At 38.2% G+C, this 18581-nt stretch overlaps 1 protein-coding gene across 1 annotated transcript; it reads right to left on the bottom strand.

The window, feature by feature from the left end:
- Positions 1–470: 470 nt before the first annotated feature.
- On the bottom strand, positions 471–12161 carry LOC141634538 (uncharacterized). Its single transcript, XM_074446677.1, has 4 exons — positions 12090–12161; positions 879–1031; positions 699–791; positions 471–608 (listed from the first exon to the last, which is right to left on the bottom strand). Exons 1-4 carry the CDS (start codon positions 12159–12161, stop codon positions 471–473), a joined length of 456 nt encoding a protein of 151 aa, XP_074302778.1.
- Positions 12162–18581: the final 6420 nt, after the last annotated feature.

Here is an 18581-nt window from a genome sequence, read left to right as displayed (position 1 = left end):
TAATTTTCATTTTAATTTCAACTTGTATATATTGATTTCTATTCTTTAATTTCATTTATAAACTTATAGATTTCTATTTTTTTCTTTATTTAGGGGGTAACCCTCCCTACCGTCCGGTCATTTCCGGCAAAATTTGGCATTTTTTTGCATTTTTTGCGTTCTTTTGAGTCTCTCATTTTGCGCTAATTAAGGCCATATGTATGTAAAAATGTACGCTTTGCGTGTTTTTCTATGTAAATTTCGGCAGCATGACGGCGCAAACCGTCATCTACCAAACCTGTTCGAAACTAACCTGCATATACAAACAACACAACCCAGCAGCAAAGGCACTCAGGCCGTCATATGTATACCAAACGAAGGAAATGTACAACAAACTGGGGGCTCGAGCCCCAAACAAAGTCCAAAAAAAAATGTTCAAAATCAATGTCCAAATGTACAAATGTGCAAAATACGACAAAAGTTACACAAAATTACTGCTGCGCGCCCTCCAACTCTGCAACTCTCGCCACAAGAGCGGCGATCTCGGCATCCCGAACCTCGAGCTCCCTCAACACGCGAGCTGTCTCCTCCCGAGACTGGGTCAACTCTTGCTCCAGCCCGCGGTCACCCTGTAAACAACAAATTGGCTCATGTCAATCGATTCAAGCAGAATTAGAAAATAAAAAAAAAATCAAAAAGGATAGGCGTAAGGTTCATACCTGACGACCTCGACCGCCGACAAGTGCCTCGACGGCAGTAGCTCGCAGCCGGTTGGCCACCCTCCACAACGCCACAAACCGAGACGGCGCAACCTGCATTTTCAAAAAGAAGTCCTCAAAAATTGAACAAACTCAATCAAATGTGTTCTTACACAAAGGTTATACAAGTTAGAGGCTCACCCTCCGAATCAGATGCTGCCAGTCGTCCAGGCCAGCATCCGTCACAGCTACGTCAAAGTCACGCAGCTCGGAGATCGTCGTCCTCCCGGTCGCGTCAGTGTACTCGAGGGTCTCGGGGTACTCTGGGGGCTCGATGCCCGCCGCCTCGACCTCCTACAAAGACAAATGGTTCTCATCAATCGATGATCTTTCATCATGATTCTCAAAAATCAAATCAAAAGGAAAAATAAAAGATACTCACCACTACCGCCGACGCCAACTTCCCGTAAAGGAACGCCGAGTAGTCCTCGCCAGAAGAAGAAGGACGTCGCCACGGCACCGGCCAAGTCTGCCTCCTCTCGGCCTCGAAGGCTCTCTAAACATCGTCCCGGGAGGATCGACGGAACCGTCAACACGTCCCGCGAGCACCGACGAGCCAAGCGCTCGCCAAGTACCACACAGACCCATCGACGTCCTCAACGGCGATCGGCTCGGGCTCCTAGGCCGAAGGACCTCAGCCACGAAAGGAGGCGCTCCAGCGTACTCCGCCCAAGGTCTGGGCACCCACTGAGACAAGATAAAAAGGATCATTCCTACGATCAATTAAAATCAAAAAATAAGAAGCACGAGCAAATATAAGTGGGATACTCACGCTGCTCAGCTGAAGAGCGTTCACGTCCCGCCGGTAGACGTTGTGAGAAGAACGCTTGCTCTTCGTGCGACACATCACCCAATCTCTCACCACGGGATAGGCCCTCTCCAACGGCTCCGTCCTCTTAGGCGCGAGACTCGGGAAGTAAGAGTACATCCACGCCTGTAAAGCAAAATAATCAATGATGGTCTTTCGTGATTTGATAAAGAAAAGGAATTTACTTTGGTCTAAAGGAAGGTTCATACCTCCAACAAAGAGTCCAGTCCGACAAAGACCAGGAGAAGTCCCCTTCTCCATCAACTCCGGACGAACCATGTCCCTCATAAAGCGGATGAGGACCGCAAAACCAGCAGTGACCCAGTCCCAACGCCCTAGGGAACTCAGGTCAGAAAGGAAGGGAAGAAGCTTCGTCGACAGCCTCTCGCCCTTGTCTCCGAGGTAAATTGAAGACAGAAACCACCAGAGCCACAGACGAGCCCTCTGCTCAGCTGTGCAGGGAGGAGGAGCCGTCTCCCTCCCGTCAATCGTCACTAGCGTCGGGGTCTTCCCCGCAAAGTAGTCTCGAACATAGGAACTGGGTATCAAACCCGGCACTGTAACAGCCTTCGACGATAAGTTCCAGCCGATAAATCTCCTCGCCTCGGCCGAGTCCACCTTCATGGCAGTCTCCGGCCACACCACCTCCTCGGTCCCGCACGGCAGACCAGAAATCATGCCGTAATCCTCCAAAGTGACTCCCACCTCGCCAAAAGGCATGTGAAATGTGGAAGTCGTATCCCAGAATCGGTCCAAGAAAGCGCGGACCAGGCTAAGGTTAGCCCGCAACTTCCTCTTCGCGATATCCCTCCAGACCTGAACCAAAGGACCGAACGCTCCGCGCTCGATCATGGCCCTCTCCTCCGCCGACAGCCTCTCGTAGTGCTCAATCGCTGTCGTGTAACCCGAGAACGACCTGATGGTCCCGGCCTCCTATTGTGATTTGAAACAAAGCTATCTTTAGTTTTGAATGAAATTCGAAAGAAATTTGGACAAAAAAATGAAAGGGGATGAGTAGTGAGTAGTGAATTCCTATTTACCAAACTCTTCACCGTTATGTAGGACAGGTGACCCTCTGCAGCCCACACCAGGTGCCTACCTTCCCAAGTCTTAGCCCACGCAGGAGCCCCTCTCAGCTGACGACCTCCTCATCCGACATTGGCCCGTCTCGGGGCCTCCTCCTCCTCCTCCTCCTCGTGAGCCTCGTCCCCAGCAGCCATCACCGCAGCGGTGAAGGCCTGCTCCAAAGCCTCCTCGACAGTGGCAGCGTCGATCTCCATGGGAGCTCTTCCAGAAGTAGAAGCCTCATCACCTGTAACATTAAAGCAAATTTAGGCCGCGTCACATGACGACAAGCCTTGGTTAAGGGATTTTCGAGCCTTCGGAAGCCCTGAAACCGTTCTTTTTTCGCCATCCTTAGCCATGTTTCCACCTACCCAATCGCTCATGTGGTAATTTGGGTCAAGTCAAGTCCAGTTCGAAGCCTAGTTCCGGGTTCAAGTCGAAATTTCGGCAGCATTTCGCTATAATGACGATTATGCCCTAGAAAAGTGTCTTGAAAAAGCTGTCACAAACCAAAATTCCGAGATGGTAGAAAGTTTACCCATACTTCAAGGATCCCAAATATCAAGTTTCACCGCAAATGGGCATTCCTAAGGCTATTTTCGAAGCAATTTACGGTTCAGTTGTAAAACCGTCTCAAATTTCGCTCAAAGGCTCAAAACTTGATGAAAATTCGAAGCAAATACATGGTTATGTTCCTAACACTACCTACTATCCATTTCTAGTGTCAATTTGACAAGGCAAATGCGTTTGGGGGAAAAGCCCCAAATTTTCGATCGAATGGGTCATAAACCCTAGATTTTTCGGCTCAAAATCGGACAAATGTAGAAGATTAATGCAAGATTGAGACACATACCTCGATTAGTCATGATTAATGCAAGCTTTTGAATCAAACCTTGGCGGAAATGGTGAATATTTGAGAGAGAAATGTTGGATTTATGTTTCGAGCAAATGAATACAAAGCCTCCTGATTTTCGCGTTTTTACGCAGAAAAATCAATTTGGGGAATAGACGCAGCAGGCGCTGCGCCTCTTCCAAGCGACGCAGCTCTTGCTGCGCCTCTTCCTTTTGTTCCCTCCATACGGATTTTCAAAAATTTGTTATGAATTCGTTATTTGTGGGCCCATCTTTGGTGCGCCTCTTCCCCGATGTTATTTTCATTCTTTTGGTCCGTTTGGCGATTTTCTTTCGTTCCGGCCCACGTTTCCAAGCCCGCAGCAGACTGTTGCGTATTATTTATTCCGTCCAAGACCTTTTGCTTATCTCAACGAGCATTCATTCCTTCACGGAATTCGACACACCTTCATTATGTCTACAGTGAGAGTAAGCGGATATACTTTCCCTCTCATGACAAAAAGAATAAATTCTCAATTGTGTCTCTAGCGAGAGTAAGCGGATGTACTGTCTCTCTCAAGACGTAAGGATTGACAATCTACCTAAGCAGATTTCCTCTTAGCAGTTCCCGCCTGTGTCCTGCTACTCGCAATTATTTCCCAAAGACTACCCAAAGCAGTTTTCCTCTCAGCAGTTCCCGCCTGTGTCCTGCTACTCACAATATTTCTTGTTTCCCCGCGGGGTGCGACAAAGGTGTCGTTCTCCAGAAGTTCCCAAACCAAAGCCTTCTTTCTTAGGTTCGTAAACCCGAAATTAGGATTTTTTAACTATAGGATCCCAATCCTTTTAGGTTCATCATAAGCCTTCAAATTCCCAAACCAATAGAGTTCCTATACCCAAGCTTTAGCTACCCTTAAGTTGAACTTACTTTAGGCCTCATTCCCGCCGATGCTTTCCTTTAGGGTCCCATACCCTAGCACCAATCCTTATATATCCTTTAGGTCTTACCCTTAGCTCTTACGCACCTCCGGAAGCATCTCGAGAAAGAAGTCTCAGGTATGGTCTCTTCTTATGGCTGGCGAGCTTCCTTACGTAGTCTAATGGACTTTAAACGACCCTCCCCGATAGTCGACGAACTCTAAAATGTTCCCGACGACAAGTCCTTGGCTCGGACCCCTTGAGCCGCCTCGCGTCGCCATAGTCGTCAGGTTGTAATCTTCGATTGAACTGATGGCTATACTTTGACTTTCGCCTTGTCCAAGCCTCGGTCAAAGTGGGGCTCAGAGATACCTCATTTCGCACCTCCCGCAAACCACCCGGTGATGATTGGGCCGCATGTTTGGTACGCGGAACGATTTGTGACAATTCGTAAGATTATCGTCAAGTGATTGCTCAAATATTAATGTCTACCTCTTAGTTGTCGTCTACGTCCCGATACGGTCGTTTTGACAGTAATTAGAGTACATTCGGAGTCCGGGCCTAAAACCGTCTCCATTTTCTGATAACCGCTAAAACCCGAGTCAGAATGTTCTGGAATGTTCCAGATATTTCTATTCCATATTTCATAAATTTTATCTTTTAGTAAGCAATTTTCCGTAATATTCACATAAGATATTAAGGAAAACCGGATTATTTCCGTCCTACCATAAATCAAACACGGAAATCTTTCTTCTGCAGGAGGAAACCACTTGGGAACAGACGCAGCAGTGTCTTTGCCTCTTCCAAGAGACGCAGTGGGCTGCGCGCCTCTTCCCGTGCCCTTTTCTGCGTATTTCTCATATCTTTTTCATATCTTTCCGAGATTCACTTCCAAAGAGTCTCCGAAACCCTAATTCACGTGATTAGTATAAATAGGAGCCTTCGCTCCTCATATTTCTCACGCGAGTGTCCGCCCTTCTCTTCTCCCTTTGCATTCTAGACTTTGTTCTTACTTTTTGGCGTCTACGTGCTTGAACATTCGACCACGTAAGCTCGGATCCTTCTGAGTACCAGCCTCTCCGTTTGCATGACCGACCAATTTGACCAACTCCACTCAATCAACTTAATTAATTAATCGTTTTCCTCTTACGAGGGCACTTTCTTTGCATTCGCGTCGAGCATCACTAATCGATATCTTAGTCCTTCTCGTTTCGTCAACATGTAAGCCTGAGGGTGTAAATCTCTCTTTTATTTATTGTATTTATTTATTGTATTATCACAATTGTAAGGTTTATGTCGAAAATACCGTTAAAACCGATTTTTAAAACGATGCTTTAAAACCTCTCTTTTACGGATTTCCAGTAGATAACCGTCGAGAAAGTTGCTGCACCTCTTCGTGAGGCTGCCGCAGTTCCTGCTTCCTTTCTTCTTCGTTCGTCCTCTGTTGTTCGTCAAGTTCTTTATTTGTTTCGTTTGTTTGTTAATTCTTCACCATGATAGCATATAATTCACATGTATATTTAATCATCGTCACTAACATGTATATTTAATCATCACAAATCCGACTTAAATCCCTTATAATCCGGTATTTGCGGGTTTTTCGTCATTAAATTCAATTCCGGGTTGTAGAGATTCAATTCATCCATATTGGGTTTCTGGAATTCGTCTTTGATATAGTTACATCTGCTTATTCACATGTTCATCGCATATTCGTCATTAAACCATCGTATCTAACCTAATTAATTGAATTAATTTGTTTGACTCATTAATATTTTTCACTTCTGTCATTATTCCATCTTGTAATTAATCCGTTTGCATCCGTCTCATTCATGTTTTATCGTTTCTATGACCCATTCATATGTTAAATAACCTGCTAATCACTTCCATCCGAGTAAATAATACCAATTGATCACTAAATCACCAATTAACATTAACGGCTTGCAATTGCGGCTTCACAGCCAGAACTGAGCCAAGGAACAGACGCAGCGTCTGCTGCGCCTATTCCAAAGGACGCAGCTCTGCTGCGCCTGTTCCTGGCTGAGTTCTGTCCCTGAACTCCGTTTCTGTCTTGACCTAGTTTAATTAGTTTACGTATTAACTAGATATTATTCGTAATATCACGCTAATTTCTGTTCGTAATTGCATTCTTATTCTTTTTCTCAAATTATCCGTTTTAAAGGTATTTTCGACATAAATCGCCTATTCCGATATAATTATTGTAATTTTTATTATTATAATTTATAATTATTGTATTTCTTCTATTGCTTGTATGTTTTCACATGTAAATGAGCATTAAATCCTACTTCGACCCAATTGTATGCTAATTACGTGTTCACCGACTTAGGCTAATTCTCACATGTTAGGATTAAAACTTGGATGTTGCATTGCATGCATATAGCTGACGATATATCGAGTACGAATAACTTCCCTAATCATTAGTAGAGGCCGCTATCGAGGTGGGCGGGATTAGGTGTTCGATCAAAAGAGCTTCCTAATACGTACCCTCACCCCTTACTCCAGATATCTGTGAACACCCGTGTTCATTGGCATCCACGAGAGTCATTCTAGACATAGAATGCTAAGGGCAACTATTGCTTAGTGTTCATGTCTTTACTTTGTGTCTTGACATGACACGAGGTACTCGAACGGTTCCAATTTCCCATAAAAATTGGTGGAGACTCCATACAAAAATGCAAACGCTTGTTTCCCAAGCGCCCACGTGGCCCCCCGCTGTCCACAATGTTAGTTTTATCTTTTAAAGTTTTATATTTTTAAATGAATTAACGGTCAACGTTTTTCAAAGTTTGACTTTCAAAAATCAAATACGTACATTGGATTAGACTTTATAGTGAAAAGATTAATTTATTAGTGTACAAGTGTGATAAACTGGTAATACCTAAAGTTTAGTTTACAACAAGTTTTATGGTATAAATGTACAAATCATAGTTTTTCAACAAGTGTCTGCTATTTTAATTAGGTCAAATTTTAAACTACTCCCGCCGATCCAGATAAATGGTAACACTTACCTAAAAAGCTAAAACGGGCGATCCACACCAATAGTAACATACCTTACTTGGCCTAAAAATGACTAAGTTACTGTAGATACCTAGTATCTGCTGAGATTCCTACAAACACCCAATGATTATCGGACTACGACATGTTTTGGGATCACAACGTTTGATTGACAGTTTGTTTACAACTTTACGTCGGAAAACTTAAAACGATTTCGAAAACAAAACATTTCAAAACATTTCAAAAATACCTGGAGTGTTTAATGCACGATGACGGGGTCGCAATGACACTAACTAGAGTCAAAACCGACACCGGACCAAAAACGGACTCGAAAATTCAAATCCTGACTCCAACAACGAGTCAAACCGAGTCAAACACAATAACCAAAACATTTCAAACCTTCTACCTTAAGTTTTCCCGGATTCATGAATGGTCAAGTACCAAACATGTGACTACAAAACCTAGGATAGAACAAATCATGATTGCGTTTGTTGTGAAAGCGACAACACAACTCGAAGACCCGCGGCATGGCTCGCGCCTCTTTGAGCAGCCCAGGTGGCCACGTCGTTCAAAACTCACACAACCACTCATTCTCCTATAAATACCCCTCAAATGTCGCCCATTTGAGAGTTACGCGAGTGTTCGCCCCCTCTTTTCTCCCTTAAAATTCTCGACTCGACTTCTTAAGTCACAATCCGACGCGTGTTTACGACCTACCGATCGTAAATACAAGCCTTACACATTTTTTGGTACCGTCATCGTGCATTAAATCACTTGACCGACCACTTAGACCACTACACCATCACTAAACATCTAAAACACTCTTTTTACTTACCAAAACGGTTTTAAACCGAGTTTTTTCCGATCAAACAAGTCGTTACACTTACGTCGATCACTCGCAATAACCGAACATGTAAGTATGAGGGTGTAAAAAATCCTCTTTTATTATGTTTTCGTTTGTTTCATGACTATAACATGCTAAAACATGCATAACATGAACCAAAACATGGAATAAACGAGCCAAAACTGATTTTTGGTCTGAGGCAGAAGCCCCTTAGGTCGCCAACTGGCTCGCGCCTAAATGGGGTACCCAGACCAGAGATCAACCGTGTTTGTTCTCGTCATTTCCCTTAATCCATTTTTCATATTTGTAATCGGTTTTTACCATTTCAAGTATTTTCGAAACCTTTTTGTTTTATTTCACATGTTTTAACCATAAAGCATTTTTCACCCTTGGTTCTTCATACCATGACGGTTAAATCCGTGTTTCGATGATAATATTTGGTTAATGACATTTAAAAGGTATTTTAAAGCCTTTTATTTCATTTCTTTACATTTTCAAACAAATATATTAGTCACCAACACAAAGTCATCCTGGTTCTACATACCATGCCGGATTTCAACCCGGGTACGATGATGAGTATCGACTAATGACATTCAAATGGACTTAAAACAATTGTCCATAATCATTTTCAAAACTATTCATGTCAAGTTTGTCAAATCAAACCCGACACCGAATATTATCAAAACAATGATGATTATTCGAGTCGAGTTCTTCAAATCAACAAATGCGGTCTAAAACGACCCCTTTCAAATCAAACCGAGTTCCAATACCCATTTTCAATACGTTTTATAACGTTTTCTAAAAAGTCAGAACACGGCATACTAACCCGCGCCTAAACAGGCTCTTCATTTCTCATTTCCAAAACCAGGGGGAGGCCCCTTGTATCGCCAGCTGGCTCGCGCCTCATATAGCTGTCTGATACAGGGCATGTTCCCTTCCAGCATTAGTCTAGGACGATCCCGACTCCGGTTAACCCGGATACAGGACGGATCAGATGACTATTCTGATTATTCAAAACCATACTTGCAAAATGCCTTATTAAGACAAATGGATCACGTTATGCACCCTAAACCTAATACGGTAAATGGATGTTTAATTTCCGTCTTGCATGCAAATCAATCGTTAATCCAACCCGACATCTTATACTTGATACTTGGATTAAATCAGCCGACTTAGAAAGCTCACATGTTAGGTTTAAATAATTGGATGCGCATTTATGCATTTAAACCGTTTTATCAACTTTTGCATTCAACCAACCAAGATCGATCAGTAGAGGCCGCTAAACGCGGGCGGGATTGGGTGTCTGATTAAAGGGCTACCCAATACGTACCTTCACCTCTTACTCAGAAACTTTGGATAGTGGACGACCTTATCCAGGGCGTACGAGAGTCATTCTAGAGATAGGATGCTAAAGAGGGACGATTTCCTTATCTTTAGTACCTATGTCAAACGCTGCTTTGTGCTTCGATTTGACCGAGGTATAAAGTCGATTTCGAACGGGTTCCAGGCATCCCACAAATGCTTGGTGGCGACTCCGAACATCTCTAATCATTTCGAGACCCTTACCGAGACGAAACCGACCGATCCAAAACGGTCCGGTCGAAGGCATTTTTACGCCGCCGAGCGTGGCTTTCAAAAAGACCGCTGCCGTTGTCCACAGATCGACTGGGCATACGCAGGTGGGCCATGTCCACAGTTACCCATACACTCCACTATCTATTTACATGTTTGCCATCAAATGGCTCACTCACCCACTCACTCAATGTTTAATTACACAATATATTATTCTTGTGGCCTTATTCAAAGCTTCCAGTTTTACTCCTCACTTTTCACCTTTTCTTAAATAACTTTTTTTCTTTATGTTACCATTTGTCTAGATCGGAGGGAGTATTATATTAAAATTTATAAATTTTAATATTAAACAAACTCTATGAGTTTTATAAGGTTGGAATGGTATAGGATAGAGCTTAGTATCATGGTGGTATTGATTTCAAATGTCATACTTTTTTATGGTTGTTTGGGTCATTTTAAAGGGATGTTTAGTTGGGCTTTCTGGAATGGAACGAAATTGCTCCATTCCAGTCTTTGGTTTGGTTTGCTTGATGTGTCATATAATGGAGCCATATTCCTAATGAATTCTAACTCAATTCCAACCGCTAGAATACCATACCCACTTTACTCTATTGATATCATTCCTCATTCATTTCCTTTACAAGTTTAGAATGAACCAAATAGTTTTAAGAAGGAATAGATTTGGATCCCTATACCCTTAGGGTATCATACTCTGTTACATTACATTTCTTCATCATGAACCAAACGACCCATAAGATTGTATACTAAAGGAATGAAGTTTGAAATCTTGGTGAAGATAAAGTGGGTATGATATTTCAAAGAATTGGAATGAAGTTATATAAATATTGAAATGAAACAAATCCATTCCAATCCATTTCAATAACTCTCACCGTATACCCCCTCCCCCCCCCCCCCGATTGTGTGAAACAAAATGATATTAATCATAATTAATTAATTATATTACATAAACATAGTTTGTATTCCACATTTTTTTTTATGAGTGAACATGAATTTTATGGGGCGATGATTGATTTATGGTGGGTGTTTTTTTATTTTCCTGAGAGACAAAGGCGGGTTTTGAGGGAAAGGGGGAAAAGTGTCTCGACGGGCAAAACTACTCTCTGATGTTTACGAGTGTGATTTAGGAGATAGGAAAATATATTCATATGAGAGGCTGGGGTTGTTCAGGGATAGGATTAGGGTTGATTCTGATGGGTTTGGTTGGTTAGTTGGGTGGAAAGCAAGGTTGGATATGGAAAAAGGTGGGTAACGTGAGATATTGATTGGAGAAGATAAACAGATAAATTTTATTTAAAAAGTGTATTATGAAAATAAGAACTCGACAAATAATATAAATATAGGCTAAAAACCTTTAAAATATCATGTATATAAACACAATTTTGTTTCTTTGTTACACAAAACTAAACAATCAAATGTTATACTTCCTTCAATCTAATCCAACTCCCATAGGTCGAGACGTAAATTTTAATATGGAATGACTTTATAGTGTTATTTGTGGTGGTATTTTTGAAAATATTTAAGGGTCGGTATAAAAAGATGTCATAATGTGGAGTTTTAGTTGCAATGGTTTCATTGTAAATACAAGAAATAGAAGAGGGTAATTATGTCAACTATTTTACCAAGTACGGAAAGGAAACATTGGATTAGATTGTACGAAAATGGAATGTGAGAACATTGGATAAAAATGGAGGGATTATATGTCACGTTAATATTATATTATTATATTTTAATTGAGGTTTTTTTAATAAATTTTTTTTATGATATTGATTGTAATACTCCCAACTCCATTATATCGGTTCGGGTGTATTGTTTGGAAACCTCTGTTCCTTCACCATTTCTCTCATACCTCATTTTGCTAACTAAACGAGGAATTTTGCATTGCTTTTATTCCTCTCTCATTTTCTAACCCAACAAGGTCTTGGTGATCAAGACATATTTTTGTTCTCTACTACTTATCAATATAGACATGACGTTAAGTTTATAACTGAGTGAAATCTAAAAGAATAGTATATCAAACGTTAAAACGCACGATTAATGTTTTACAACTAAAACAAGTAGTACAATACACTATAGTTGCAAATTATTTTAGTATCCGTGCAAAGCACGGGTATGAAAACTAGTACCATACTATTGGGGTGCTTCTTAAAATACTCTGAATTATGTTTTAACTACCAATATACCCAACTTTTACAGCCTTTCTCTTTTATTGAAACATGCGGAAGGGCTACCTGCTAAACAAGTTGCTTCTTCTTTTTAACCTTCTCTTTCTTCTCCAAAATACCATAACGCCATTGATGTTCTCCGAAACGCCATTGATATTCTCGCTTCTCCGCTTATCTTCTCCAACACACATTAAATCATCTAGGTGCTAGATAATAGAATTTGAGATATATGGAGATGAATATCGTTGTATTATTTCACTATGTAAATTATATTGCATATGTGCCCTTATATACACGATACAAGAATCTCCTATTTCCGGAAGGGAATAATAATCAACAGCTAGAAAACTATACAAGGCAATAAGCATAATATTTGCCTTATTTCAAATATACAGAGCAACGGCTCTTTTGTAGCAAGAGTGGCGTAATACCCCCCTCAAGTTGGTGCGTGAAGACTCAAAACGCCCAACTTGGATAGCAAATCGTCAAAGGGTATTCGGCCAAGTGCTTTAGTAAAGGGTATCCGACCAAGTGCTTTAGTAAACATGGGTTTGAATTGGATATGACTGAGTAGATACATTTTAATTTCACATATGGTTTCTCGAGATTGGTGTTGTGTTAATTCTGTATGATGACGGAGGGATTTAGTGGATGGAAGGTAGAGCGTCTTTAATCTTGTTTAAATTGCCTTTTGTAATTAAATCTTGCTTACATGGGGGCTAGGTGGCATACCTATTGCAAAGTCACAAAAACAAGAATGTTTGTTCGGCTTATATTCAGTTTGAGAAGGAAAAAGCGGATAGAGTTGGAGAGAAGAAGGGAGAAAGGTTCTCTTTTTGATTGTTCAGATTGGAGAGAGGGAAGGAAGGAGGGAGAGGTTGTCTTGGGCATGGCTCAGTTTGAAAGGGGGAAAGGTGGAGAGGGTTGGGAGTGTAACTGTGTTTGGTTTTGTTTATATTGAGAGAGAGTGAGTGACATAGGGAGAGGACAAGTGCCATTTCATTACATAGAACAAGCTACATATCCTTATTTTTTTTTAAAAAATGTTTTTTTTCTTACCAAGCTAAGACTTATTATATGGTTGATGAGGACGAACCTATCTAGAAAAAAAAGCAATAGGATGCGCTGATTACCACTTTAAACTATATTCCAAATTTCCAATACCCACAACTACTTTATTTATCTTATTAGTTTTGTTACTTTGTAAGACAGAAAACGAATGTCTTTTGGGGGTGGTTTTACAATTAGAAAAACCCTAAAAAGTTTTCAAGAATGGCAAACCAATTGAACAATGTGAAGTTTTTTGGAACTTTTTGAAACCTCAACATATTTGAGATGACGAATATATTAATGATAAGTTAGTCTTGGCTGAAAATTACTGATTTGAAACTTGATAGGCTAAGGATTATCCCAACGCTTCCGGGATTATTTATAATGTTGCTAACGAATGTACTAACAATTGAAATGAAACATAAGCAGGTTTAGCATCTACTATGATGATTGTTGCTATTTATTCATGTGCAGGATGACAACTTCTTTGATGCAAAATACGGGGTTTACTTAAAACGGGGTTTACTTAAACGGTTGAAACTGTCAATCTTATAGTGAATGACGCTTGTGAGATTGTGTTGTAATTATTCCATTGCATTATATTTTTTTAGGTAGGCTATAACACTTCATTTTTCCATGAATGCGTAAGTTATACCGCGGTAAAACTGTGGGTTCTACATTGTTCTATTTATAGTCTCTAGAGAAATTCAATTTTGCAAGGCATTCTGATGCTTTAGCTACTCCGCATATTAAAAACGGAGTACTTTTTTTTTTTAATTAATTCCAACAAGTTTGTAAGGATCGGATTATGTAAGTCGAATTATATTGCTTAGTGTGTTTTGGAAAGAGAATTTGTTTTCGAATGTCACAATACTATTTAGACAAATGGGGGCATCTTGCTCGGTAAGGAGCTTTTTCTAGGCAAGATTGCTAATTGTGTTGATCATTCGTGGTTATCTTGTTCTTTATTTCAATTGGCAACGATACCTTTTGAAAAGAAAAACTAGTTTCGTGGCCCGTGAATTTCACGGGATATTTTGTTTTTAGTGTTTCTAGTAATTGAGACTTTATAAAATATCAAATCACACAGTAAGATTACCTCATGAATATTCTTGATAGATCGTGTACTAAAAATACGGGCATTGACATGTTAACATAAAGATCAAAGTCGATAAATTAAAGAATGCTATTTTTTCCAAGGTAAAATGATGAAAAAAAATCAACAAATACCAAAATAAAAAATACAGTTGAAAAAAAAAACTAAAAAACTATTACTCATTCACGTTGATGTCGTCAATCTTACACTTAGTTTTTATATATAGTTCTTTAAGCAATCCTAATATTTTACTTCTCCATATAGTCTTCTTTCTCCAATGAATCGTCCCTATAAAAGAGTAACTTAGTAATTAGTGCGAATTAACCAACAAAACAGTGGAATTTGTTTTATACAATATTATCGTTATTAACTTAAACTTCCTCTTAAATAGAGAAAGAAAGAGGGAATAGGAATGAACTATGAAGTCTTAGAGATGTAAGTAGGTTAACCTTTGAATAGATCAACACCATAAATCTTGGTAGACCTTAAATGAGAACAAAACAAATACATACGATGAAGTTGAAAAATGTGATCAAAATTTCATATCAATGGAACTTGCACTAAAAAAGAAATAAAGTAGTTAATCTAAAACCTTAATACATTTACCTTAATTGGAATAGAATCATAGGAAGATTAGTGGCACATTTAGTTCTACTAACAATATGGATGAGAAAAATTTTGGTTTATAAATTTTGCCTTCCAACAAAAATATATAAACAATTGATGATGCGTTTATGACTTTTGAGCATCATTTTTTCATTATTATCAAATTTAATATAAGTATAAATATGAATCAAGGTTCATGACTTTTGAGTTTTGAGCATCATTTTTTTATTATTATGAAATTTAATATAAACATAAATAAGGAGTAAGGAGAAATGGAATGTATAAGGTTTGCTTGATTACTAATAATTATAATTTTTTTTAGAGAAAATTGTTGATTACAGCCTTTTAAAAATCACTTTTTGAAAATTACAGCCTTATATAATTTTTTTTGAAAATTACATCCAAAATATTACTTTTCTTCTAAAATTGCACCAACTTGAGGTTTTTGGTGATTTTTGATGATGTTTTTATGATGTATCCTTTATTATTTGAGAGCCTACTTACCCAGATTTCTTACCTCTCCTTGGCACAAACCAATTAATCACCCCAAACATCATAAAAACATCATCAAAATTCACCGAAAAACTCAAGTTGGTGCAATTTTAGAAGAAAAGTAATATTTTGGATGTAATTTTCAAAAAAAATTATATAAGGCTGTAATTTTCAAAAAGTGATTTTTAAAAGGCTGTAATCAACAATATTCTCTTTTTTTTACAAAATCTACTTTATACAAGAGTGGTTTAAGATATTATCGTATGTAATTAAATATGACATATAAATTATGGTAGATAGTTTGGCTTGTCTTTTAAATAGATTTATAGATTATAGATTTTTTATTTAGATTATAGAGTTATAGATTTTTCTCAGTATAATGAAGTCTAATATAGACATAAATATGGTGTAAGGAGAAATGGAATGTGAAAGGTTTGCTTTATTATTATTATTATTATTATTATTATTTTTTTTTTTATTTTTTTTTATAATAAGATGCGCGCAGCTTTTATTATTATTATTATTATTATTATTATTATTATTATTATTATTATTATTATTATTATTATTACTATTATTATTATTATTATTATTATTATTATTATTATTATTATTATTATTATTATTATTATTATTATTATTATTATTATTATTATTATTATTATTATTATTATTATTATTATTATTATTATTATTATTATTATTATTATTATTATTATTATTATTATTATTATTATTATTATTATTATTATTATTATTATTATTATTATTATTATTATTATTATTATTATTATTATTATTATTATTATTATTATTATTATTATTATTATTATTATTATTATTATTATTATTATTATTATTTTATACAATCTACTGTGCATGAGAATGGTTTAGAAATTATCTTCCGAAATTAAAATATGACATGCAGAATAATAATGGTAGATAGTATCGCTTGATTTTTAATTATCTTATGGAATTAAAGTTAAATAAATAAGTAGATTAATAACCAAATTTATGAGAGGAAAATAAAGAGTTCATATTAGTTTTTTAGTGATTGCAACTACTATTTTTTTTTTAATTTTTTTGGTACTTATAAGCATGTGACAATTTTGGAGATAATTAACTTTCTAATACATAGTTTTGCCTTTTTATAATATTGTATAAAACTCAATAATTAAGTAATTAATATAGATGAATTAGTATTAACCTCTATAAAAATGCCATGTGAATTAAAATTGTGGACAGCGGGCCGCCCACGGGGGCTCTTGGTGAAGGTCGAAAAACAAGCGTTTGCATTTTGTAAGGAGTCGCCACCAATTTTTATGGGAAATTGGAACCGTTCGAATACCTCGTGCCATGTCAAGACACAAAGTAGTGACATGAACACTAAGCAATCGTTACCCTTAGCATTCTATGTCTAGAATGACTCTCGTGGATGCCAATGAACACGGGTGCTCACGGAGATCTGGAGTAAGGGGTGAGGGTACGTATTAGGAAGCTCTTTTGATCGAACACCTAATCCCGCCCGCCTCGATAGCGGCCTCTACTAATGATTAGGGAAGTTATTCGTACTTGATATATCGTCGGCTATATGCATGCAATGCAACATCCAAGTCTTAATCCTAACATGTGAAATTTAGACTAAGTCGGTTGACACGTAATTTAGCATACAATTGGGTCGAAGTAGGATTTAATGTTGATTTACATGTGAAAACATACAAACAATAAAAGAAATACAATAACTATGAATTGCAATAATGAAAATTACATTAATTACAACGGATAGGCGATTTATGTCGAAAATACCTTTAAAACGGATAGATTGAGAAAAAAGAATAAAAGAACAAAAGAAAGAATTAAATAAATCAACGAACAGGAATTAGCGTGATATTATGGATAATAGTTGATTAAACGTAGACTAATTAAACTAGGTCAAGGCAGAAACGGAGTTCAGGACGAACTCAACCAGAACAAAGCGCAAGCAGAGCTGCGTCCTTTGGAATAGGCGCAGCAGACGCTGCGTCTGTTCCCTGGCTCAGTTCTGGCTGTGAAGCCGTAATTGCAAGCCGTTAATGTCGATTGGTGATTTAAAGGATTAATTGATGATATTTACTCGGATGAAAGTGATTACCAGGTTAATTGCATGTGAATGATGGTCATAAAAGCGATAAACATGAATGATACGGATGTAAACGAATTAATTACATGAGATTATGATGAAAACATTAATGAGTCCTCTGTTGAAATAAGTCAATTAGGCTAAATACGACGGATATACAACGAATATGCGAATAAGCAGATGAAAACTATATCAATGACGAATTCCAGAAACTCAATATGAACAAATTGAATCTCTAAAATCCGGGTTTGAATTTAATGACGAAAACCCGCAAATATGAATTACAAGGGATTTAAGTCGGATTTATGACGGTTAAGACATGCTAATGAATGATGAATCATATGATACAATATACATGTGAATTATCAGTGACGATTATATCAAAGAATTAACGGACAAACAAATAACAAATAAAAAGAAGCGAATTACAGAGGACGAGGAAGAAGATAAGAAGCGAGAATCTGCGCGGCCTCACGAAGAGGCGCGGCAGAACTGCGCTCCTTCAAGAGGCGCAACGATTCTTTGCGTCTTTTCTCGACGTCTGTCTACTGGAAATCCGCAAAAGCAGAGTTTTAAAGCACGGTTTTAGAAATCGGTTTTAATGGTGTTTTCGAGATAAATCTTACAATGGTGATACGATAAATAAAATACAATAAATAAATAAGGATTATACACCCTCAGACTTACATGTTGACGAAACGAGATGAACTAAGATATCGATTAGTGAATGCTCGACGCGAATGCAAAAAGAGTGCCCTCGTAAGAGGAAAACGATTGATTAATTAAGTTGATTATTGGTGTAGTTGGTCAAATTGGTCGGTCATGCAACGGAGAGGCTGGTACCCGGAAAGATCCGAGCTTACGTGGTTGAAAGTTCAAGCACGTAGGCGCCAATTAGTAAGAACAAAGTCTAGAATGCAAAGGGAGAAGAGAAGGGCGGACACTCGCGTGAGAAATATGAGGAACGAAAGCTCCTATTTATACTAATCACACGACGGAATTAGGGTTTCGGAGACTCTTTGGAAGTGAATCTCGGAAAGATATGAAAAAGATACGTAAGACATGCAAAGAAGGGCACGGGAAAAGGCGCAGCGCCATTGCGCGTCTCTTGGAAGAGGCGCGACTGCTTGCGTCTATTCCCAGGAGGTTCCCAGGAGGTTTCCTCCTGCTGAAGAAAGATTTCCGCGTTTGAGTTATGGTAGGACGGAAATAATTCGATTATCTTATGAATATTACGGGATATTATTT

Source organism: Silene latifolia, chromosome 2, assembly GCF_048544455.1.
Source record: "Silene latifolia isolate original U9 population chromosome 2, ASM4854445v1, whole genome shotgun sequence".
In the NCBI taxonomy this organism is placed as follows: domain Eukaryota; kingdom Viridiplantae; phylum Streptophyta; class Magnoliopsida; order Caryophyllales; family Caryophyllaceae; genus Silene; species Silene latifolia.
This window is presented reverse-complemented; position numbering and strand designations above follow the sequence as displayed.

What these genes read in the sequence shown, in the direction of transcription:
- LOC141634538 (XM_074446677.1), bottom strand. Translation starts at nt 12,161, where the DNA reads ATGTGTGTTGGAGAAGATAAGCGGAGAAGCGAGAATATCAATGGCGTT. An exon ending in AGAACATCAATGGCGTTATG is followed by an intron (nt 1,032 to 12,089) that starts GTATTTTGGAGA and finishes TTGTCTTTGTAG; the next exon opens with GAGGTCGAGGCGGCGGGCAT. An exon ending in TCGGCGGTCGAGGTCGTCAG is followed by an intron (nt 609 to 698) that starts GTATGAACCTTA and finishes TGTTGTTTACAG; the next exon opens with GGTGACCGCGGGCTGGAGCA.